Source organism: Loxodonta africana, chromosome 3 (genome assembly GCF_030014295.1).
Source record: "Loxodonta africana isolate mLoxAfr1 chromosome 3, mLoxAfr1.hap2, whole genome shotgun sequence".
Lineage (NCBI taxonomy): Eukaryota > Metazoa > Chordata > Mammalia > Proboscidea > Elephantidae > Loxodonta > Loxodonta africana.
In genome coordinates, this window is record NC_087344.1 from 56,419,583 (window position 1) to 56,445,262 (window position 25,680).

Genomic DNA, 25,680 nt, shown 5'->3' on the forward strand with positions numbered 1-25,680 from the left:
GACCAGGCATCAGACAGTTGTTTAGATGATGCTACTGGGTTTCTCTCTCTCCCCTTGACCTTATTCCTCACCTTGCCTCTGTGCATTACCCTCATTCTCATCTCCTGAGAGTAGATAACCTTCATGGAAAGAGAACTAGGCCAGGCTTACCTCATGGCAGCTGAGAACCCCAGAGAAAAGAAATCTTCTCTCTTTCTGTGTTAAATTATAAAGTCCTGGGGAAGAACTCTGATTGGCCAGGCCTGGTTCATGGGCCTGCCCCTGTGAAGTGGTGGAGGTGGGGCAGATACTGTGATTAGTAGCCCAACCAATACCACATGGAAAGGGGTAGAAATAGTTCCTCGAAGAAAGGGGGCTGCTGTTAGCAGAGGAAGAGGGGAGCATGGCTTGAGTCGGAAACAACCTGTGTCCACGCCACCTCCCCCAAAACACCCAGACCTGTGAGCTCTCCTTGTGCTTCCATGGCACACTGTATACCCCTCTCCCAGACCCCACACTGCTGCCAGGTGCTACTTGGGTATGTGACTGTCTCTCCCATCAGACTTTGAAGTCTTACAGGGCCAAGGCCCCAGTCATCTTGGCTCTCTCAGCTCTAACCCCCTGATAGTAAACAAATGAGGAAACTGATAGTTCAAGAAGTAGAGGGGTCACCAACGGGCCAACCAGGATAAAAACCTTAGTCTAGTCTCTTCTGACCCCACTCTGCGGCCTCCTCCTAAAAGCACTTTTGACAAAAAGACTGGATTCCAACCTGTAGGAAGCAGGAGATGGACCAGACCAGTGCTCCACGGAGCAAGAGCACTAGCTTTGGAGTCATTGGATTTAGGCTCAAAACCAGCTTTTTCCAATGACATGCTTTATGATTTTGGGCAACTGGGATGGTCATGAAGATGAAACAAGTGCATGTCGCAGGGTGCGTAGCACACAGTAGGCAGTTGGTGAGTGGTGGCAATTGTTTTCAGAGTTAGGCTCCCTGGTCCTCTCAGACCAACCAACGGCCAGGTCTAACTGGCTGCCCAGACGGCAGGGGGTCACAACCCCATGCCTCCCCTCACCCAACATGCAGGAATGTTCACAACGTTCATTCACTTCTCTGTCCATCCATTTATAAACCCAATATGCCCATCCCACACACCACCAACAGTGTGGTCTTCTGAGTCAGACAAGAAAAAGCATGTTCAACATCCCCTGTTCACACAGTGCTTTTCTCAGGTATCGTCACACATGTCACCGAGAGGCAGGACAGCAGCTGGCAGGAATGTGGACGCTGGACCCAGGCAGCCTGGGTTCAAATGCCAGCTCTGCCTCCTACTATCTGTCTCTTCTGGGGCAAGTAACATGACCTCTCTGTGCCTCAGTTTCTTCGTCAGGAGAATGGAGACTGTAATGATACCACTCTCACAGGTGGTTACAAGAATTAAATGAGTTAAAGGAGGTAAAGCATTTTGAACATTGGCACTGTTAGCTATTTGATCCTCTCATGCATCTGTGGGGTAATTATTGTCATCATCTCCCATTTTGCAGATGAGAAAACTTCAACTCAGAGAGGGGCAGTGACTTGACAGGGTTACACAGCAGGAAAGTGACAGAGCCAGGACTGGGAACCAGATCTGTCTGACTCCAAACTCCCTGCTGTTTTCACTCTGCTCTCTGCCCCCATTAATCCCTCCCTGAACTCTGAAATCGCATCTCAGCACCAAGTGCTAGTCCCTACCTGCCAAGGTCCCAGCCAATCAGGGTGGACCCCTGGCCAAAGCAGATGCTACTGAGCTGATGCTGCCCCAGTGACCAGGAATGTCTGCCTAACGAAGCTCACCCCAGGCTTGGCTTCCCATCTGGTCCCCATTACCTTCCCCCAAACATGTGTCGTGCTTGCCTGGGTGGGGGAGCCAGGAGGAAATGCCTGGTGGGAGATGTGACCCGGTTCCTGCTGACGGTGGGGGAGCAATGGCTGTAGTGGCTTGAGAAGATACCAAGCCGCCCCATCTGCAGACTTGGCCCCCAGCCCTCACCAGAGTAGTCCCCAGGCACAGAGCAGATCTGAGGGGGCGGAGAAGCAGAGATGTGGGGGGAGGGGTGGGGAAGGAAGGCAGGTGGGTGAAAGGGCGACTGAAGAGAAGGAGAGAGCCAGGCTCAAATTCCATGGGAACAAGCCACTCCCTCCATCCTGGAGTGGGAAGAGCAAAGATTTAGAGCAGAGCAGACAGGCCTGGTCTTGAATCCTGTGATTTACTGCTGTGTGACCCTGGGCAAGTGGCCTCACCTCTCTGAACATACTTCCTCATCTATAAAACAGGGATGTGTGAACCTACTTCACCAGGCTGTGGTGAGACTTAAGAAGGTAATCCTCAAAAAAGCACGCAGGGAATTCTAGCTCTTCCTCCTCCTGCAAGAGGTGCTGCCGAGATACTGGCCAGATACTGGCTGCTAGGCTGCATGCTAATGTCGTAGCACAGGAAGGTGCCAGCTCAGGAAAGACAGCGAGGGCAGCTGCAGCGACCCTGGGGTTCAACCTGAGTAATAGTGTGGCCTGGGTTATGGAGGTCGTGGCAATGGAGATGATGATAAACAAAAATCATAGCAACAACCATTTCTTGAACAATTATTACATTTTCTAATTTAACCATCACTTCAACCCCATGTGAGAGATGTGGAGGCACAGAGAGGTTAAGTAACCAGTCCAAGTTTGCTCAGCTGGTGCAAAGATGAGCTAAGTTTTAAACCCAGGTCTACCTGACTAATAGGGACAACAGGATCCTGCAGAATGGAGTGGGAGTTATGGGCAGGGAGCCAGGCCAGGCGGGTGTCCCTGCCTGGGCTCTCACACAGTGGCATTCCCAAACCCTCTCTCTGGTCCCCCAACCCCTGGTCTAGGAGCTTCTCTGCACAGGGACGCCAGATCCAAAGGATGGGCTCACTTCCAGCTCTTCTTTCTAGGTGGTAGGAGGTCCCTATCTCTCTGCTTACTTTCTCTCTCCTTTATCTCTTGTAAGATAAAGGTGGTGCAGGCTACATGCCAGGGAAACTCCCCTTACATCAGGATCATGGATGTGACCTGAGTAAGAGTGTTGCATTCCACTCTAATCCTCTAGCATAACATAACCTTGCCTCATTAACCATGAGATTAGGAGTTACAACACATAGGAAAATTATATCTGATCACAAAATGGAGGACAACTATATAACAATGGGAATCATGGCCCAGCCAAGTTGACACATATTTTGGGGGGACACAATTCAATCTATAACACCCTTCTCAGCACCAAGTCTTGTACAGGATACACAGAAGTTGCTTGACCCATGGTTTCCTCCTCAGCTTGATGAACTCCTATTCACCCTTCATAATCCAACTCAAACATCATCTCCTCCATGAAGTCCTCATCTGTGTCCTAAGCCACCCCCATCTATGTGCACCTATAATAATTTGGATACATCTGTAATAGAACCTTCTCCCCCTATGCTGTAATTAATAACTCCTGTGCACTGGTGTTTCAGTGGCAGAATTCCTGCCTTCCATGAGAGAGACCTGGGTTCAATTTCCAGCCGATGCACTTCAAACGCAGCCATCCCTCATGCATCAGTGGCGGCTTGCATGCTGCTGTGATGTTGAACAGGTTTCAGCAGAGTTTCTAGACTAAAGTGGACTAGGAAGAAAGGCCTGGCCATCTACTTCCAAAAATCAGCCAATGAAAACCCTGTGGATCACAACAGTCTAATCTGCAACCAATCATGCGGATGGCACAGGACCAGGCAGTGTTTTATTTTGTTGTGCATGGGATCACAGGCAAACTCAACGGCAGCTAACAATAACAGCAACATCTGCAATGACTACTGTGTGTCAGGCACCCACTCATTAATTCTAAATCTTCCAATAACCTGACAAGGTAGAGTCAATACTCCCATTTAACAGATGTGATGATTAGGCTCAGAGAGGTTGAGAGACTTACCTAAAGTCACACAGTAAGCAGCAGGGCTGGAATTTGAACCCAGCTCTGCGCATCTCCTAAGCCTATAATTGTTGGATCAGGCTGCCTCCTCCATGATCTGTCTCTGCCATCTGACTGCATTTGAAAGTTTCCCAAGGATCAGCCCCAGAGATGAGATGTTACTCACCCCCAATCTACCTGGAGCCACCTATGGTGACATCCCAGGCCAAAGGTGACCATCCAGCTGAACCTGCCTTGCTGTAACAGGACAACCTCAAGAGCCCCAGGGACTTGTATCTAGGCAACTAGGCATGAGAAGCAGCTCCTGTTTTCCTCATATTCCAGGTGTCTGTGGATCCACGCCCTTTGCCCACAATGGGCAGGACAGGGCTTGTAAAAAAGCATAGGATGCACAGAAGTTACTTGACCCATGGTCGACTTGGGTCAGCTGACTTGGGTACTGGCTATGGGACCTTGGGAACAGGACTTAATGTCTCCGAAGCTTAGTTGGCTCATCTGTGAAATGGGAACAATCCTTCCTCACTGTGGACTGAGTGAGATTGTGAATGTCGGGTGCCTTACACAGTACCTAGCACACGTCCACTCATTCAATCAACTGAGATATTAACCGAGCACCTATGATGTGCCAGACATGTTCTTGGCACTCTTCACAGTGGCAGACAAAGCAGACTAACATTCCTGTTCTTGGGGGAGGGAGTTTTAATCCTCAGAGTAGGAATCCCCCAATTTGCTAGCCAATTCTCTCAGCCTGTAGTCCCGTGACACAGTTGTTGTCATTGTTGTTAGGTGCCGTCGAGTCAATACCAATTCATAGCGACCCTATGCACAACAGAATGAAACACTGCCCGGTCCTGCGCCATCCTTACAATTGTTGTTATGCTTGAGCTCGTTGTTGCAGCCACTGTGTCAATCCACCTCATTGAGGGTCTTCCTCTTTTCCGCTGACCCTGTACTCTGCCAAGCATGATGTCCTTCCCCAGGGACTCATCCCTCCTGATAGCATGTCCAAAGTATGTAAGACGCAGTCTTGCCATCCTTGCCTCTAAGGAGCATTCTGGTTGTACTTCTTCCAAGACAGATTTGTTCGTCCTTTTGGCGGTCCATGGTATATTCAATATTCTTCGCCAACACCACAATTCAAAGGTGTCAACTCTTCTTCGGTCTTCCTTATTCATTGTCCAGCTTTCATATGCATATGATGCGATTGAAAATACCATGGCTTGGGTCAGGCGCACCTTAGTCTTCGGGGTGACATCCTTGCTCTTCAACACTTTGAAGAGGTCCTTTGCAGCAGATTTGCCCAATGCAATGCATCTTTTGATTTCTTGGCTGCTGCTTCCATGGCTGCTGATTGAGGATCCAAGTAAAATGAAATCCTTGACAACTTCAATCTTTTCTCCGTTTATCATGATGTTGCTCATTGGTCCAGTTATGAGGATTTTTGTTTTCTTTATGTTGAGGCGTAATCCATACTGAAGGCTGTGGTCTTTGATCTTCATTAGTAAGTGCTTCAAGTCCTCTTCACTTTCAGCAAGCAAGGTTGTGTCATCTGCATAACACAGGTTGTTAATGAGTCTTCCTCCAATCCTGATGCTCCGTTCTTCTTCATATAGTCCAGCTTCTCGTATTATTTGTTCAGCATACAGATTAAATAGGTATGGTGAAAGAATACAACCGTGACGCACACCTTTCCTGACTTTAAACCAATCAGTATCCCCTTGTTCTGTCCGAACACTTAATTGTGCTCATGAGGAACCTTCACGTGGAACAAGAGACAGTTGTTCGGACAGAACAAGGGGGTATCGATTGGTTGTGACACAGTGGGTCTACCCAATTCTGCCCCTTAACATACATAACATAGAACCTTGGAAACTCCATGGTCACCAGGAGACATAGACAGTGAAGCCCTCACAGTATCATTTATAATAGCAAATAAGAAGAAACAACCTGAACTCCCGTGTATAGCAGCATGGATAAACCCTGGTACATTCACACAATGAAATACTATATAGCACTGAAAATGAACTTGATACATCTCAAACACAATGTGAAGAGGGAAAAGCAAGCTGCAGAAACAAACATGTAACATCTTACCAATTATTTAAAGTTTAAAAACACATGAACAATACTGTGTATCATTTGGTGAGGTAGCAACAGGGTAGTAAAAGTATCAAGACAGTCATTCAAGAAACTGGTTTCTTCTGAGAGGGGATGGTAGGGCATGGATGACGGAGGGACACATGAGGGTCTTCAACTCTACTTGAAATGCTGTATTTCTTAAGCTGGATGGTTGGCTCACCAGGTCTGTCCTTACTAAGCTCTATGCTTTTTATTGGGGGAGGCAATGGTGGCGCAGTGGTAGAATTCTCACTTTCCATGTGGGAGACCTGGGTGCGATTCCTGCAGAACACGTCTCATGCACAGCCATCACCTGTCTCCCAGTGGAGGCTCGCACGTTGCTATGTTGCTGAACAGGTTTCAGAGGAGCGTCCAGACTAAGACAGACTAGGAGAGGGGTCTGGTGATGTAGTTCCAAAGATCAGCCAATGAAAACCCAACGAAGATCCCGTTGTGCATGGGGTGACCATGAGTTAGGAGCCAATTCAAAACCTGCTTTTTAAATGTCTGAAATACTTTGTTGTATATCCAAAAAGGCATGGGCTTTGAAGTCAGACAGACTCGGATTCAAAGTCAGGGCCCTTCTCTGCTGCTGTGCGCTCTCAGTTTTTCCTCTGTGAAGTGGGGATCATAGTGCCCATTTCTCCAGTTCCCAGGTCTCTTCTGAGAATTAATATCCTGTTTGGAAAGGGCCTGGTGCCCAGTAGGTGCTCAACACACACCTGCTATGGTGATTGCTGCTTTGAGGAGATGGATGGAGGGGAAAGGCCCAGGCCACAGGCCTCAGACTAAGGGGAAAAAAGCTTACTTGTCCCGAGGAGGAGGGCCAGGCTGGCCTTCGTGCATTTTAGCTGGTGACACATCTGGGCTCTGGGGGTTGGGCAGTCTTGGTTCCTTGACCAGTATGTATAAAGCTATGGGCCTAGGCCGGATGGACTTCCTCACCAGCCCCTCCTCTCTTCTCAAGGACTTTCTTTTCCTGGCCTTCTCGAGACCCTCCAATGTCAGTGGCCACGCCCTCCTCCTCTGAGCTGAGCAGGAAGGCCGGGCTCCCCCTCTGCCCAGTTCTCCTCAGTCTCTCCTGAGACCCCAGCACCTTATTCTCAAGTGCAGTCTTACCCACACTGTACCCAAATAAATCCTCTAGAATCACTTTTGCAGGTCCCTGGATTTAGCAGATGTGGCCGAGAGTGTGGGGCCCAGGTGTACTCTCCCGGTTCAAATCCAGGCTCAGGGGTGACCCCGAGGTCCTCAGCCTTAAAGTGGGGCCAAAGCCACTTCTTTCTCCAAGTGGCAGTGAAGAGGGAGTATGCCTGGGACTGCACCACCTCGAAGGCATCAGGTGTACATTGTCAGGGCCCAGTCACTGGCTGCCGTTGTATTTAAATAATTCCTCCCAGCTCTGGTACAACCCATGTAGCAACCCTGTTGGACTCAAGGAGGAATAGGGGTGAGGGAAATATTTGGGGAAAGAGCAGAAGACCTGAGATGCAAAGTAGCAGGAAGTGGGGAGCCCTCCATGGGCCCTCAACTGCCCAAACCCAATCAAACAACAACCTTCTGGCACATGCACAAGAACTTGTCAGCATTCCCGGGAGTCCAAGGGACAGCTCAGAAAGGACAGTAAAAGAGAGTGGGAGTAGCTGTAAAGTCTGGTTTCAGGTGGCAACGCACTGTAGGGAACATATTAATGTACCCTGCCCTTTCCTAACCCTGCCTCACCCCCATTAACAAAGACCAGCCTGGACTAGGGGTGTCCACTCTAGAGGGCTAGCTCCAGTTCTGCCTTGGCTGTCACTGTGAGTCTTAGGGGCAGACATTTCCCCTTTCTGGGCTTTGGTTTCTCCATCTATAAAATGGGTAGGATGATACCTAAGGTCTTATCAATTCCTAAAGGAGTCCCTGGGTAGTACAAACGGCTAGGTGCTTTGCTACTAACCGAAAGGTTGGTTTGAACCCACCCAGAGGTACTTTGGAAGAAAGCCCTGGCACTCTGCTTCTGAAAGATCACAGCCATGAAAACCCCAAGGAGTGCAATTCTACCCTGCAACACATGCGGTCACCATGAGTTGGAACTGACTTGAAGGCACCTGGTTTTCAATCCCTAAAATCCCATATTTTGAGGACCTAAAATTAGCCAGCCTGCCTCAGGCTCACTCCAGATACCTAAGTAACCAGAGCCAGCAAAATCGCCTTCCCTAGGGGGGAAAGGGGCAAAACCCCTGGGCTGGGGCAGGCTGGTCCCCCAAGAAGGCCACCAGATCTGATCCCCAGCCTGGCCAGTTCCACACCTGGCCATGTGCCAAAAAGTAGACCAGGGAGGTAACTTATGGCGAGAGCTACCCGTGGATCCCTCTCAGGGGGAGGGAAACTGAATTAGGGTCAGAGGTGAGTTCAGATGGAAAGTATGCAATGAGCAACGGGCAGAAGCAAAGGAATATGATCCAAGTCACGCATTCACAAACCCACCCTCTCGGCAAATGAAATTTTGTGGCCTTTCGGTGGAGCTGGGTCTGTACAATCCCCAGGGCTAAGTTTCCTTATCTGCTAAGTACAAACAACAAAATAGACCAGTAGGGATGTTGTAAAGATGGGCTACCCTACTTGACAGGGTAGAACTGCCCCACAGGGAGGGATTCCTAGTTTGTAATCTTTATGGAAGCACACTGCCACATCTTTCTCCCACAGAGCAGCTGGTGGATTCAAACCACTGACCTTTTGGTTAGCAGCCGAGCGCTTATCCACCGTGCCACCACGGCTCCTAGGTGCTCAATAAATGCTGGCTCCATGCCACCTCCCGTCTGTCTAACAGGCACCCCTGGCACCACACTAGGCACCAAGAGGCACTGGTTCTTGGCTCCCTCCAGCTTGTCTTGGCCCCCCACTGGGCCTACAAGCAGTGCGGATGTTTACACTGGCCGGTTGGGGGCCCCTGCCTGCCGGGGACAGGCTGAATAAACACACACGTTCACAATGCTCCTGCCTCCAGCTTCCCACAGACCACTCGCCTCTCAGGCACTTCCACCCACCCCAGATCCTCTGTTTACAGGTTCTTCCCATGGATTATGCTCGAGGTTTGCTTGAGGTTTGCCGCTTCCAGCTGACACCTGGCAAGACACTGGCCCAGTCCATGACCTTCCAGACCAGGGGCAAAGTAAGAGTGGGACCAGGCCCCCCGCAGTCAAGAGCTGTGTGACCTTGGGCAGGTCACCTGATTTCTCAGAGACTCAGTTGCCTCATCCATAAAATGGGGATGATAACAGGGCCTACCCCACAGGTGATGATTAAATGAGATAATGTGATGAAGGAACTAAGTGGTGCCTGGCTCATGGAAGGTGCTGGAGAAATAAACTTAAAAATATATATATATATTTATTACTGTTTTGTGAGTAATTGTGGAGTGTAGCCAAGAAGTCACACTGAAAACATATCCTAAAAATAAATAAGAGAAAATTCTTGGCCAGACTGTGCTAAGACCTTTCCATGCACTATCAACTACTGCTCACAGAAACCCTGGGAGATACGGTGCATCATTAGCCCCCGTTTCATAAGTGGGGAACTAAGGCTCAGAGAGGTCAGATCATTTATATGGGGTCACACAGCCCTTGGCTAAGTGGAGGAAGTGTGTGCCAGATCCAGAGCCCGTGGTCTTAACCTACACACTTGCCCATGTCCCTGTAAGAGCCTCATCTCTGTGCCTCCCCTTCCCACCCTCTCTTGATTCTGGGGAGTCTTCCTGAGGTCCTCCTGGGGCTCACTGCCAGCAGCCTGGGACTCAGCTGTGCAGTCACCCCTGCCCACCGCCTGAGTGGTGACTGGATCATCTGTGATGCTCTTCCCTTGCTCTGGGTCTGAGCTGTAGGATCCTGCAGCTGCTGGGCCCCTGGTTGGAAAACGGGGAAGCAGCTATCACTGACTGATCATCTACCTCATGCCAGACACCGTGTGGGCATTTTCTCCCATAATCTTCACGAACACCCTGTGCTATAGGTATTATTACCTCCATTTTATATAGGAAGTGGAAGTCCCCAGAGGCAAAGTCATTTGCCCAAGGTCCCACAGCCAGTGTGTGGCAGAGCTGCTTCCTCTGACTTGAAAGAAAGCCACCATCCTGGTGCTCACCAGGCTGCCCTGTCTCCTGGGGGAGATAAGATGGGACATAAACAATCTTAACACAAACCAGAGAGCGATAAGGACCTTCAGGGAAGGCCAGATAACAGGCTGCAGACGTTTACCAAGAAGGGCTCGGCCTTTCTCGGGAAGTCTTTGCGTGAATCAGACCAAGAGGAATTCCTTGTTGGGAAAAGAAAGTCCTGGGGGCTCCCGGCAGCCATGCGCAGAAGAGGGCCTGTGGGGACCATGGCCTGGGTAGGCAGGGCTGATCACAGGAAATGCCCTCCCCTGTGCAAATGTGGCCAGCTCTAGGCCTTCATGGGAAATCAGCGTTTAATGAGCACCTACTAGGAGTGCTGGGCTAGGCTTTGGCATAACACACACTATCTTATTCCATTTTTCCAGCAATCCTGTTGGGAGAAGGATTAGGGAAGGGGAAACTGAAGCTCAGAGAGGAAAGGGGCTTCCTCAAAATTGTACTGCTTGGAAGGGGCAGGTTTGTCTGATTCCCAAGTCCTGATGCATTGTTGCATCCCTGGCCACCTCTTGCTGCTCCGGTCCTGCCTCTCTCCTCTCTCTGAGGCTCACAGGACTGCTTCCCTGGCTCCCTGACCACTGCCCCTGCATGGCTCACGTGGGCAACTAGGACAACCTCTAAGGTTGGCGTTAAACCCCCATTTTACAGATGAGGAAACCAAGGCGCAGAGAGAAGTCAACAGGGCAGCTTCCCAATGAGATGGGCCAGGAACAGCGGTGTGTGTGGATAAAGCCTGGAGACACCACTGTACCCTCATTAAGGACTGGGGACAGGTCAGTGCTACCCAACTCTGGTCTCCTGACAGATGCCTCCCTTCCCATGAATGACCTTCTTCTAGCAGAAGCCAAGACAGCCTGGCTGCACAGTTGCCATGGAAACACCAGAGGATGCTCTGAGGGCAAGAGGCCAACCCACCTTTCTCACCTGGCCAGTGTAAAAAGCAGACCAAGGGTACACACTGGGGCTGTGCCAGGGCCCCTCCCCACATCGTCCCACCCTAACGCCCCAGGCCTTGTGACAAAAAGGCAGTGCCACTGTTGGTAGAGCAGACAGGACCCAGGAAGCTGGTGCTGTTTTGGCCCCAGGAGTCAGAAGATGGGCTAAATACCTAGGCAGGTGACAAGGAATGAAAAACCTAGAGATGGAATAGAAGGATCAGAAGAAGAGGGGCAGATACAGGGACTGTCTGAGAATAGAGTCAGGAAGGACAAGGGGTTCGGGTTTGGCAAAAATTTCCTGAGCCTGTAGTACGTGCCTGTCATCAAGCTAGCATTTTCTTCATACTGATGTTGTCACCCGATTCTCTAAACTACCCTGTCCCACAAAAGAAATGGATAATCCATAATTCAGGAGCAAGAAAAATTGAGGCTTGTTGGGGTGGGGGGGGGGCTAGTCCAAGGGTATAAAGTTAGGGGTGGTACAGGAAGAGAAAAAAGGTGAGGGAAAGGGGATTCAGACAAACACAAAGGTGTCTGGGTGGAGGGGACGGTGGTGGAATCAAGGCTTCAAGCCTCCCAGGGCCCCTTGGCTATGGAGGCAGGAATCCTCCCTCAGTCGCAGGCCAGTGGCTCCCTTACCAGCTGCCTGCCAGTGGGGCTTGTCCCTGTCCTTCCAAATGGAAAGAGCTCTGTGCTCTGAGAGTCTTGAGTTCAAGAGCCATCCCTGACGCTCACTTGCTGTGTGACCTTGGGGAAATCACCTGCCTTCTCTGTGTCTTACAGTTTGCTCTTCTGTAAAACGGGAGCAAAAGTTCGAATCCTGACTCTGCCATTACCTAGCTGTGTGACTTTGGTCAAGTCACTTAACCTCTCTGACCCTCAGTTTTCTCATCGATAAAATGAGTCTAATAATGGTATGTATATCTGAAAATTAAATAAGATTATGTAGGTTAGGTATTTAGCCCATAGAAAAATCCATTGCCATGGAGTCGACTCTGCTCATGCCAACCCGATAGGACAGAGTATAACTGCCCTATAGGGTTTCCGAGGAGTGACTGGTAGAGTTGAAGGGCTGACCTTTTAGTTAGCACCATAGCTCTTAACTACTGTGCCTCCAGGGCTCCATTTAGCCTATACTGGGCCATAAACAATATTAGCAGGTATTAACATTAATATATGTTTTATTGGATTTTCAGTAGGTTTTAATCAGAAACAATCCTGCTTCATTAAGGGGTTTTTGCATATTTGGGAGCATTTTCAGCTGTCAAATGACTAGAGAGTACCAGCGTTCATTCCCAGGGGCCAAGAGAAGGTAGAATAGGGTGGTGGGCTCTGGGTTAGTCAAACCTGCTTTCAATCTATCTTTGCCAACAACTATGACACTTTGGGAATATCATGTCACCTCCCTGGGCCTCAGTTCCCTTGTCTGTAAAAAGGGGATACAGCTTTGTGCCTTGCATGACTGCTGTGTGGCTTAAGCGAGGTAACAATCACAGAACACTTGGAGCAGTATACTTGGGACAGTGGTCATTGCTGTGACTGGGCAGGACAGATGGCTCTGAGGGCAAGTGGCCCAGTGGATGAGTGGGTGGGGCTGAGTGGATTCCTGAGTTATCAGAACAGCCCTTCCACACCACAACCCATTAAAGTCTGGTGTGTGAGCCAAGGCTGCTTTCCATGGCTCCTGCAGGACTCGGGAAGTGGGCCATTGGGATCCTAGCATCTTGCTGATTAGAACATGAGGTGGGTGTGGGGGGCAGGTCTGGGTCAGGAGAAGCAGTGGTACTGCGTTTCCTCCCAGGGCAGAGGCTGGTCGGTGGTGGTCAGTAGGGACAGTGCCCAGGCTCCTGGCTGGGGGGGTGGGGGAGGGAAGGGAAGGCCCAGGAGCCAGGAGGTGAACAAGATGGCTGGGCGGTGAACCAGGGCCCAGAGTTAATGACTCTGTTAGCAGCTTGCAGCAGCAGGAGCAGGGTGACAAAGGAAGGGAGGCAACTAGACATTATCAGCTTCCCAACTATGTACCCACAACAGGGTAAAGTGCTTTACATTTCTTATTTCATTTTATCCACACGACAACTGCTCAAGGTAGATGATTTCTGTCCCTGTTTTACAGACAAGAAGACTGAAGCTCAGGCAGGCTAAGTGACTTGTCTAAGGTCACACAGCTAGGAAATGATCATGACTCTCTCTCCTTCTTTGGTTTTTCCCGTCTCCCCCACATCATCCTTCCTTCCCTCCCTTTCTCTCAATCTCTCTATACACACACATACACACACACTTTCTCTCTCTCAAATCCCATTCAATGACCTCCTATTGTGCTGTGAGGGCAACGATAAAACTCCCAACCGTGGCCTACAAGGACCTTGGGCTCTGGCTCTGCTACCTTGTCCAGCCTTATTTCACAACATGCCCCAACCCTATGCTCCAGTGACTCTGCTTTTCTTTTAGTCCTTCATATTGCCTTACACCACAGGGCCTTTGCACATGCTGCCTCCTGGGCCTAGAATACTCCTCCCTTTCTACCTAGTTAATATCGTCTCTCCATCAGATTGCACATCCTCAGGTAGCCCTCTCTGACTTCCCTGACTAGGTCAAATCCCCCCATTTAAAGGCTTGTGTAGCACCAGCACCCTTGACTTAATGGCATTTGTCACTGCTGCAATTTCATGCTCATTTGTAATTATTTGGTAAACAGCTTTCTTAACAGGCATTTATCAAGTACCTAGTATGTGCCAGGCACTGTCCAAGGTATTTGAGACGGTGGAGATCAAGCCAAATAAAGTTTCTACTGTCATGGGGTTCACACTGTAATGACAGGAAACAGACAAAGAGGGTACAACACACGCAAAGACGTGGAGGTGGGAGACAAAAGCAAGCTGCCTTGGAGGCATTATAGTTCTGTCTGGCTGAAGCAGGGAGGGCAGGGTGCAGAAAGAAGAGAGATGAGGCTAAAGAAATAGGCAAAGACTAGATCATGAAACATTCTAGAATTCTTTTGGAGGAGTGTTCCTCACTCCCCAGAATAATGGGGAGCCATGAAAGGTTTTAAGCAGGACAGTGTCACAGCTATACATGTGCTCAGAGAGATGGCTGAGGCTACAGTGAAGAGGGAAGGTTGGAATGGCAGGACCAGAGGCAGAGAGGCCACGGAAGAGGCTTTGCCTTAATCCTGATGAGACAGGGGGCTTGACTGAGCCAAGCAACTATAAGGGGTGCAAAGAAGTAGAAGGATTTACGCTTTGGGGAGGCAGAATTGATACAACTTGGTGAAGGATCAGAGGGGTGAGGAGGAGTCTAGTGACAGCCCAATTTCCATTCGGACAACTATACATGGTACCGTTATTCACTGAGGTAAGTAGATAGATTGCAGGTATAGGAGGTAGGAGGGGCAGGTATCAAGGCAGCCTCCACCAGGGTACAGCAGAACAGCGAAAAGAGAGAGGACAGATGGAGTCTAGGGCAAAGGAAGAGGTGACGGCCTTGGGGACCACTCTGATGGGCAGCTGAGAGAGGAGAAGGTGTCACAAATGAGGTGAAGAAAAAACCCAAATTGAAGGACATTCCACAAAATTCCTGGCCAGTGCTTTCCAAACTGCCAAGTTGATGAAAACAAGCTGTCGGAGGGACTGTGGCAGACCAGAAGTGGTGATATCCAAGTAAAGTCTGCAGCTTAGTTAATAGTAATGTACCAAGGTTGGCCTCTTAGTTTAGACAAATGTACCATGGTCATGTAAAATGTTAACATTAGGAGAAACTGGGTGAGGGGCACATGGAACACTGTATCATCTTTACAACTTTTCTGTAATCCTGAACTTATTCCGAAATAAGACCTGCATTTAAAAAGAAAAAGACCAATGGCAGGATTCTCAGTCCCAGGGACTGACTCTTCTGAGAGAAAGAAACAGGGTGGTCAGGGAAGGGAGCCAGCCCGGGCCCAGTTGATGAAGTGCTTGGATCTGGACCCTGGGGAAAATCACATGAGTTTGCCGAAAATTCCTGATGGGGCTTCAGAGGAAGGGCAGACCCTGGGGGTCTGAGGTGGAATTCATTTCCAAAAACGCCTCCAGGGCAGAGGAGAGTGAACTTGTACCCCTGGGAAAGTTTGAGGCCACTGCTCAGTTTTCTCTGATGCTCATTTTTAAAGAATCTTAAACATTCAGGCCAATTCTGCATTCTTCTCCAAGGTAGTACCTCTTAGTTTCACAATAAAAGCACCTCTTTTCCCCACGGCAATTTGTACAGTGATTTGAAAAGTCCAGATACAAGAATGAAGCATAAAACCTCAAGAGCAGACAAGCTGACCCAGGGAGTCGGGAGAAGAAAGGACAAAGCTTTCCAGGAGTAAGGTAGTGGGAGAGAAGGAGGAAGAGAGGAAAGGAGCCAAACTGTACATGGCCCCTCCAATGGGCCAGAAACTGGGCTAGGTGCTTCTACCCCTCCATCCGTCCATCCGTCCATCCATCCATTCACTCGTACATGCCAGCACTGTTCTAGGTGGCTATAACAAGGAACAAAACAGACAAAAATCCTCGCCTTCATGAAATTTGTGTGCTAGTGGAAGGAGGCAGAATAAATAAAATACATATGTAAAATACGAAGTGTGTTGTTAGGTGCCATCAAATCATTTTCAATTCATAGTGACTCTGTGTACAACAGGATGAAACACTGCCTGGTCCTGTGCCATCCCCACAATTGCTGCTGTTTGAGTCACTGTGTCAACCCATCTTGTTGAGGGTCTTCCTCTTTTTCACTGACCCTCTACTTTACCAGGCATGATGTCCTTCTTCAAGGACTGGTCCCTTCCGATAACACGTCCAAAGTATGTGAGATGAAGTCTCTCCATCCTTGCTTCTAAGGAGCATTCTGGCTGTACTTCTTCCAAGACAGATTTGTTCATTCTTCTGGCAGGCCATGGTATATTCAGTATTTAATATTCATATAACATATGAAGTATGTTAGATTGTGGTTAAGTATGGAGAAAAATCAAGTGGGAAAGGGGATAGAAAATGGGAAAGGGGTGCAGCATTAAATACGGCAGCCATAGATCTCTCTGGGGAGATAACATTTGAGAAAAGACTCAAAGGAAATGATGCTACTTTGTGGATGTTTTTTTCATTTATTTTTCACAACTGTGGTGGTAATAACTTCCCCTGTTTTACAGATAAGGAAAGTGAGTCTCAGAGAGGTAAAATGATTTGTCTCAAGTCCCCCAGAAAATAACTGGGAAGTTGGGGAGGGCATAAGACTGAACCCAAGCCATCGATTAGTTCCTCTCTAGGGAAGGTAATTCTAAGCACCCCTGACAACCCCTTCCCAGGCCCTGTCAGACATCACAAATCAATCACACTTCTCTCCCTTGATGAAGCCAGATCTTCAAATCCTCAGAACAGCCACTACCAACCCATATGGGTGGCATAAGCTCCCTGGAGATGGCTGAAAAGACCATAGGGGACTTAAGAGAAGAGGATTGGGTCGGGGTATCTTCCAGGACTGAGGAGCACTCTGTCACAGTCCCCCTTATATCTTCTTAACTTGACCAAGTTTCAGAGAGGTAATAAGGCATGGGATGAATCTGCACACCCCCGAGGCTGATGGGTGGGCAGAGGACAGGGCAGTGGGTCAGCATTGGCCCTGGACAAATCCTGAGGGGAGAGACCGTCCACCAGTGGGGAACTGAGAGGACTCTGCTACCCACTCCCCCAGCACAGTCCTGTCCAGGGTGACCCAAACGCTGTCAGAGCTGTGGTTTATGGATTTAACCAGGTCTCACTGCCCCATCAAACAATCCCCCTGGAATCCCTCCTTCTGTGGTTAGAGTGTTCCTCATAGCTGAGAAACAAGTTTGGAGGGAACCAATGGGGCTCTCCCCACCCTTGCCTCTTTTCCCTTTCTTCCCACATGAAGAGAAATATTTCAGGGTTAAAAAAATGACCCATTTTCCTCAGAGAGGGCCAGGGCTGGGCTGAGTCAGGCTGGAAGAGCCCAAGGGTCACCAAATCCACCTCCCTGCTCAGGCTGACATGGCTCTGGGCCATAGAAAGGCTGCAGACACATGGAGGTGGTGGAGGAGGCAGAGAAAAGCAGCTAAGGAGTGTGCCCACCTCTCCTTACCCAACCTCGAGTGTGTGTCATCAGATGTCACCCACACTGCTCAGTGGAACCTGATGCAGAAGAAAAATTCCTCTGGACTTTCCTGAATGAGCTCTCCTGCTGACTCACTCACTGCCACCTGGGGACAGCAAGAAAATTCACAAATCACCAAAGAAGGAGGAAAATGGCTCTCATGGGGCAAATGTCCTCAGTGGAAAGATCAGAGAGGGCCAGTGGAAATGTTCACATACATTCTGTTCCGGGTTCTGTTCCCTAAAGAAACACATTACACAATAGATGGGGGTCGGCATTGGCGGCAAAGTGCAATTTTGTACACTGAATTCTACTTCTCTACTGTTTTTTTTTTTTTTTTTTTTTTTTACTGTTGCTGTTGTTGGATGCTGGCCAGTCAGTTTTGATCTTTACGGAAGCAGATTGTCAAATCTTTCTCCTGCAGAGTGGCTTGGTGGGCTCGAGCCACCAACCCTTCGTTAGCAGCTGAGCTCTTAAGTGTTGCGCCATCAGGGCTCTTTATTTCTCCATTAACTGACATTAAATACTTAAAGATGTGTTTCTTTTGACAATCTGAACAATAAATTGGTCCTAGGATTATGAACCTGGGACACAAAGGCTTATTCTCAATCTCGACCTCTTCACTGTTTTAGCCCTGTGAGGTTTCTCCCTCCCTCCCCTTATTGTTCACTGGGTATCTGCTAAGGGCAGGGAAGCCAAGACAAATAAGCCAGGGTCCCTGCCCTCGAGGGCTCCCCCTGCAGGGGACTGAAGGAATAGGCGTGAGCACCTGGAGGAACAGTGCCAGCTTCTCATCCAGCTGGGAACTTGCTTCCACCTCCCAGGCCCCTCCCAAAGGGCACCACCTCCTTCCCATCCGGAGAGACACCCAGGTGGGGCTCCTAGAGCAACCTTCTCATCTTCCTCTGCTGGCCTCTCTCTTCAGTATGAAAAGCATGTTCACCTGTCTTAGTCATTTAGAGCCGCTATAACAGAAATGGAAACCCTGGTGGTGTAGCGGTTAAGTGCTACAGCTGCTAACCAAGAGGTCTGCAGTTCCAATCCGCCAGGCGCTTCTTGGAAACTCTATGGAGCAGCTCTACTCTGTCCTATAGGGTCGCTATGAGTCGGAATCGACTTGACTGCAGTGGGTTTGGTTTGGTTCTGGTATAACAGAAATACCACAAGCGGATGGCGTCAACAAAGAGAAGTTTATTCTCGCAAAGTCTAGTAGGCTACAAAGTCCAAATTCAGGGCGTCAGCTCCAGGGGAAGGCTTTCTCTGTTGGCTCTGGAGGAACGTCCTTGTCATCAGTCTTCCCTTGGTCTAGGAGCATCTCAGTAAGGAACCTCGGGTCCAAAGGATGTGCTCTGTTCCCAGTCCAGATTTCTTGGTGGTATGAGGTCCCCATTTCTCTCTACTCCCTTCTCTCTTTTATATCTCAAGAGATTGCCTCAAGGCACAATCCAGTCTTGTAGATTGAGTCCTGCCTCACTAACACAACTGCTGTCCATCCTCCCTCATTAACAACCTAGAGGCAGGATTTACAACATTCACACAATACCAGGAATCATGGCCCAGCTAAACTGATACACACATTTTTGGAGGGATATAATTCAACCCATGACACCACACTCAGCCCTGAAGTTGGACATTCCACCAAAGCCTATGAAAGCCAGATTCTGGAGTCAGCCTGAATCCTCGCTCTCCCACTTCCCAGCTGTTTGGCCTTGGCTGAGTCACCTAGCCTTGCCAAATCTCAGCTTCCTCATTTGTTAAACGGGGACACAATAGGACCCATCTCTTTAGAATCGCTTGGGGATGGAATGAGTCAATTCACATATATTGTTTAGCACAGGCCTTGGCTCAAAGTTAATTCTCAGTAAGTTGTGGTTCTAACTCCTGCCCATGGAGCAGACAGGTAATGGGCAAGAGAAGCAACGAGATCAGCGGGCATAAAGAGCTACACAAACACAAGGGCTCCTGGTTACTGTCCTTTTGACATCAGCCAGGGGCTCCAGGAGATTCTGGTTTCTCTACGAAGCTCTTTCGCAGACCTACCTCTTCTTTCCAAGCCTGTTTCCCAATTTCCCACCAGGGCAACCATTTCTACCACTGAGCTCCCTAGTAGGGGAAGGGGACTTGCTTTGACTGGTCCTAAACTTGCCTCGCCCTGACCCTATGGGGTATGGGACCAGTGGCTGAGTCTGTCTGTAACTGTGAGTGGTTTTCCTGCCCTCAAAGGAGACCTGGTGGCGCAGTGGTTAAGCGCTTGGCTGCTAACCGAAAGGTCGACAGTTGGAACCCACCAGCTGCTCTGTGGGAGAAAGATGTGGCAGTCTGCTTCTGTAAAGATTTTAGCCTTGCAAACCCTATGGGGCAGTTCTACTCTGTCCTATAGGGTCATTATGAGTCAAAATAGACTCAACAGCAATGAGTTTACTTTTTGGTTCTCAGCCCTCATCTTTCTTCCACGTGATGTTCTGAGCCAACAATAGCTGCTTCCCAGGCTGGGCTGTCACACGGCATGCTCCCTGAGCAAAAATACCCACGCGGGGGAGGGAGAAGGAGGTGCGGGGGCCACAAAGCTTGGTTCGGGGTGCTGGGAGAAGGAGTGGCAGGAGGAAGAGAACACATTTCTTGAGCACCTAGTAAGTATCAGGGTGAGAAGGGCCCAGTCCCTGGAAGATTTTGTGTGCGTGTGTGTGTGTGTGTGTGTGTGTGTGTGTGTGTGTGTGTGTGTGTGTGTGAGAGAGAGAGAGAGAGATGGGGGAGGGTCTCCAGGAGTGAGGGGAACACTGTTCCCAGAGAGGGATCATGCCCAGGTCCAGGGCTCCGGGGCAATACCCAGAGAGAAGGGGCCTGAGGGGAGAACACCCCAAAGAGAGATCCAAACCCTAAGGAAGATAGGGCTCAGCTGCAGGGAAGTTGAGGTTCATACCGGGGAAAAGTCTGGCTGACCTGCCTCCAGAAGGGGGATGGTGTGGACTAGGATAGGGAGGTAGGGAGAGGCCTGCAGAGCTAAAAATTCACTTATTGAACATCTCAGAGGCCTTATTTGCCAGACAGGGGTTATTAGGGGAAGAAAAAGGAAATCTTAAAATGCCAGTGAGCAGTTTCCAGTTCAAGCAGTTTGGATGAGGGGGCATCTCCCTACTTCTGGAGAGACCCTGTGGGACATGGGGACCAGGCTCTGGCCCTGCACCTCCCTTCCGGAGAGCTGCTCACAGGGAAACCCTCTCCCAGACAGGGGGCAGCTCCCCGGGCCCTTGGAAGCCCCACACCCGCTCCCAGGCTCCCCCTTTCCCAGTCAGGAGCTCCAACTTCCGACCCTCTTTCCCCCTAGGCCCATTTCTGTGGAACTCATCAAAGCCTGGGGAGGGCAGGGTCCCTGAGGGCCTAGACCTTTGGTGCAGAGGTCACAGGGAAAGAATCTGGAGGTCACAGAGCTGCCCCTCCCCCATCAGATGCTTCAAAGACAAACCTCTCTGCCCTTAAAGCACCCCCTGGCGCCCCAGGCTGTGTAGGGGAGGGGCAGGGGCAAGGGAGGGCAGTACAGCCACCAGGAGGCCTGAAGAGAAGTTCTGGGGTTCTGCGAAAGCAGCTGCCAGAAGTTGGACTTTTCAGTGGAAGGTCCTGGGACAGGAGGCTCCTGGCTTGGCATCTAGGCATCTGCTGTCAAGCTGTGTGACGCTGGCAGCTCACACACCCTTTCTGAGCCCCTGTGCTCTCATCTTTCGAAGCAATGGGCTGGATCACCCTCCCAACCCCAATCAGTCACCAAGCCCTGCCAACTCTATCCTGTCCACCTCTCCCTTCTCACTGCCACTGGTCTGGTCTGAGCCACCACCATCTGCTATCTCCATTCTGGCCCCCTCCCCCAAGTCCATCTCCACTCAGCAGCCAGGGAGAGTTTAATAATAGGCAAGTCGGGTCTTATTATCTCCATGCTGACAACCCTTTCGGGTTATAAATCTTTGCCTTTTCTTCCTTGTAGGCTTTATTAAATAGAGCCTTTCTACATAGAAGAAAATAAAGTCTACAGTTTATGGATTTGAAAACACACACACATGCCCTTTGTGCCTTCCCATTGCTCTTGGGGTGAAATGCAAACCTCTCACCCCAGTCTGCACTACCCTGTGGGGTCCAGCCTTGGCCACCCCGCCAGCCTCACCTTGAGTGTCACATTCTCCCTTGCTCTCCACTCGTTACACTGAACAGGCTATAGGTCCCTGCCTCAGGGCTTTTCCACATGCTGTTTCCTCAGCCTAGAATCTTTTTCTCTCTACTTCTTTACCTAGTTCACAATTAACCCATCCTTCAGGTCTCCACTCAAATGTTACTTGCTCAGGGATCTTTTTTCTGCCCCCGCTCTCTGCTCAGCCCCTGCCTGGCAGAGGCTCCTGATATAAACTCACATAGTTGTTGTTACTGGGTGCTGTCAAGTCCATTCCAACTCATAGTGACCCTATATGACAGACTAGAACTGCCTTGTATGGTTTCTAAGGCTGTAATCTTTGTGGGAGCAAATTGCCTGGTCTTTCTCCCCTAGAGAGGCTGGTGAGTTCAAACTGAGCAGCTAAGCACTTAACCGTTACATAGTACCTTCCTCATAGTTAAGAGATTTGCGTAATTTGCATGAGACCATGTCTGCATGCTCGCCATTCTATACCCCGTGCCTGGCACACAGTAGGTGCTCATAAAATGGTAGCTATTGCCACCACCAATCCTCCCATATTTACCTGGTTACTGTAAGAGCTGGACTCATACCTCCACGAATCTCTGTATAGGAGCTGGTGCTAAAGAGGCAGTGTGGGGTACTGGGAAGAGCACAGGCCTTGGCAGCTGAGGGATCTGGGTTCTGACAGCAGCTCTGCCACTAGGAGCTGTTTCGCTCTGGGCAAGTGCCTAGCCTCTCTGAGCCACAGTTTCCTTATCCCGTTGACTTGAAGATTAAATTAATACTTTGGACACGCTGGTTACAAATGTCCTCACCATGGCTGACAGAAATCTCCTTCAAGGCTCTCCACCTCCCTTTGCACTGATGTCCCCTATCAGGTGACCTTCTGATAGCTAAAACGACAAGAAAATGTCCAGGATAATGCGGGGCCTAGGGCAGACATGCAGTAAATCGGGATCTCCAAAGTGTGGTCTGTGGCCCACCAGGACTGGAATCACCCCGGGAGCTTGTTGGAAATATAGGTTCCTGGATGCCACCCTAAACTTACTGCATCAGGGGCAATGAAATCTGTGTCTGTAACCAGCATCCGCAGTGAATCTTATGACTTAAACTCAAAAGTTTAGGAAATGCTGCAATCAATGCAACGTCATTGGTGTCGCCACTTCCCGGGTGCCCTGATTATGAGCACGGAGGTTTTCCGGAACAAGGGTGAGACATCTGTCACCAGAAAGGCACATGGTCTATCATCACCAGTGTCCCCACTCATGGTTAAAAACATGAGCACAAGCCTTGGAGTCAGACAGGTCAAGGTGCAAATTCTGATTCCTCTACTAACTAAATAGCTTAGCTGTGCAACTGTCTTAGCTACCTAGTGCTGCTATAACAAATACCACAAGTAGATGGCTTTAACAAACAAAAATTTATTTTCTTACAGTTTAGGAGGCTGTTGTTGTTAGGTGCCGTCAAGTCGGTTCCGACTCATAGTAACCCTATGTACAACAGAATCAAACATGCCAGGTCCTGTGCCATCCTCACAATCATTGCTTTGTTTGAGCCCACTGTTGCAGTCACCATGTCAGTCCACCTCGTTGCGGGTCTTCCTCTTTTGCTGATCCTCTACTTTACCAAGCATGATGTCCTTCTCCAGGGACGGTCCTTCCAGATAACATGTTCAAAGTACACGAGATGAAGTCTTGCCATCTTCATTTCTAAGAAGCATTCTGAGTATACTTCTTCCAAGACAGATTTTCTCATTCTTCTAGCAGTCCATGGTATATTCAATATTCTTCATCAACGCTATAATTCAAAGGCAGCAATTCTTCTTCAGTCTTCCTTATTCATTGTCCAGCTTTCACATGCATATGAGGCAACTGAAAATACCATGGCTTGGGGCAGGCGCACCTTAGACCTCAAGTGATATCTTTGCTTTTTAACACTTTAAAGAGGTCTTTTGCAGCAGATTTGCCCAATACAATATGTTGTTTGATTTCTTGACTGCTGCTAGAAGTCCGACTTCACAGCACCGGCGCTCTCTCTGTTGGCTCTGGAGGAAGGTCTCTTCAGCTTCTGCTTCCTAGTTCCTTGCAGATCTCCATGTGTCTCGGGATCTATCCTACCCCATCTCTGCTCTGCTCACTTGCTTGTTTAATCCCTTTTATATCGCAAAAGAGATTGACTCAAGACACCCAAACTGAAACCAACCCCATGGCCATTGAGTTGATCTGACACATAATGACCCTAAAGGACAGAGTAGAACTGCCCCATAGGGTTTCCAAGGTTATAATCTTTATGGAAGCAGACTGCCACATCTTTCTCCCACATCCTCATGTTTAAAGTGGTGATAAACAACCTCTATCTGCCCGGGTAGGTCTACTTCCAAAATCAGCAGATGAAAACCCTGTGGATCACAACGGTCTAGTTCGCAGCTGATTATGGGGATGGCACAGGAGCAGGCAGCATTTCATTCCATTGTGCCTGGGGTCACCATGAGTGAGGGGCTGAATTGATGTCAGTTAACAACAAAAATAACCTGCTGGGGTTGTTGGAATGATATGAGGAGGTGCCTTATGCAAAGCACTTGGCACCTGGTCTGACCACTGCAGGTGCTCAGGGAAAACGGTTAAAAAACATACCAGGAAATGCTTCGCTGTCTCCTGGTGCCTCTTCCACTGCCACAGGTGTACTGGGGGATATACATCTTGGGCCATACAGAGAGGGCAGAGAACTTTCCTGCAAGGCTGGTCAACCAAACACACTGGCAGAAGGGACAGGGAGTGGGGTTTGTGGGGAGCAGAAGCAGGGGCTAGGTGGGATATGGCTTGCACTGAGTGACCTGGGACCCCAAGAGTTGCATCTCCCAAGGCCAGGCCTTGCAGGGCAGCAGAGCCAAGCACACCATGGGAGGTGAGCACACAGCCTCTGAGGCCAGACTGCTCAGATTAAATCCTGACTCCATTACTACTGGCTCTGCCTGGCTGGCAAACTCCTATTCATCCTTCAAGACCCAATTTAAACATCACCTCCCAGGGCCAAGTAAGTCATCCCTTTCTCTGGGTCTTTGAAGGCTCCTGGCCATACACTCAAACATTATTCAGCAATTTACCTGTTGACCTGTCTACCTGTCCCACAAGCCTGGAAGTTCCTTAAGGCCAGAGACACCCCTATCTGTCACAGAAGAGGCACTCAGCAAATGCTGGCACAATTTGAACTCCAACTTTTTCATCCTTCTGAATTTCCTTCCTCTCCCCATCAAAATGCCTCCTATTCTAATCCCTATTCCTCTCCCTGATATAGGGCCTTCATTTTCTAGGGTTTGGACTTCCTGACCTTCTTTCCTGAAGGTCTGTATCTGTTTAAGAGCTGATGCTGAAGGCAGGCTGTACTGAAAAAACTAATATTAATTTCCTCACTTTTGCTGGTTGCAATGGACCCCCATGGAAGGTGAAATGCTCTTTGTTCACAAGATTGCCCGACCATAAGGTTTGTGGAGAAAGGTGAGTTACCGAGGAAGCACTATAACATAGTGGTTAAGAAGTCGAACTCTGGAGGCAGACTATCTGAGTTCAAATCCTGCTCTGGTACTTACTGGCCGAGTGACACTGAGCAAGATATGTTGCTGCTCTGTGCCTCAGTTTCCCCACCTATAAGATGGAAGTAATAATAATAGACACCTCACAGGGTTGATGTGCGGGGTAGGTAAATTTATACCATATAAAACATTTAGTGTTGGGCCTGGCACACAGCAAATGCTGAATAAATGTGATGTTATAGCTAAGACTAGAGTCCTGGTAGTGCAATGGTTAAGAGCTCAGCTCCTTACCTAAAGGTTGGCCGTTCGGATCCATCCAGTTACTCTGTGGGAGAAAGACCTGGCGATCTGCTCTCATGAAGATTATAGCCTAGAATACCCTATGGAGCAGTTCTATTCCGTCACATGGGGTCACTATAAGTCAGAACCGACTTGACAGCACCTAACAACAACATAGCTAACAGTGGTAAAAACAACTGACAGGAAAAAACAAATTGAATAAATACATTGGATAAAACCCCAGTGTAGCCAGAAATTAATATTATATCATCTCCCAAGGAATTATCCAGTGTCACCAACTCCAGGAAGCCTTCTCTGAAGCAACCTGCCCAGCCTTGTGCTGATCATATTGTATCAGAGTGATTCTGCCCTACTTCCCCCTGCGGACTGTAAGCTTTGCTAAGGGCAGCCCTATGTCTGAACCTCCTCCTCACCTT

The 25,680-nt window shown here is 49.2% G+C and overlaps 1 protein-coding gene across 2 annotated transcripts in view; it reads right to left on the reverse strand.

Moving 5' to 3' along the window:
- ECE1 (endothelin converting enzyme 1) overlaps window positions 1–25,680 on the reverse strand; it is a 139,494-nt gene that overhangs the window by 96,394 nt on the left and 17,420 nt on the right. The window contains exon 1 of one of the 2 annotated variants that reach the window (XM_023551945.2): window positions 17,265–17,300. The exons of the other annotated variant lie outside the window; for it this stretch is intronic. Within the exon in view, the coding sequence (XP_023407713.1) occupies window positions 17,265–17,285 (21 nt within the window). The 5' untranslated portion in view covers window positions 17,286–17,300. Of the gene's footprint in view, window positions 1–17,264; window positions 17,301–25,680 lie in introns of those variants that run through there. 2 annotated transcript variants of the gene reach the window in all.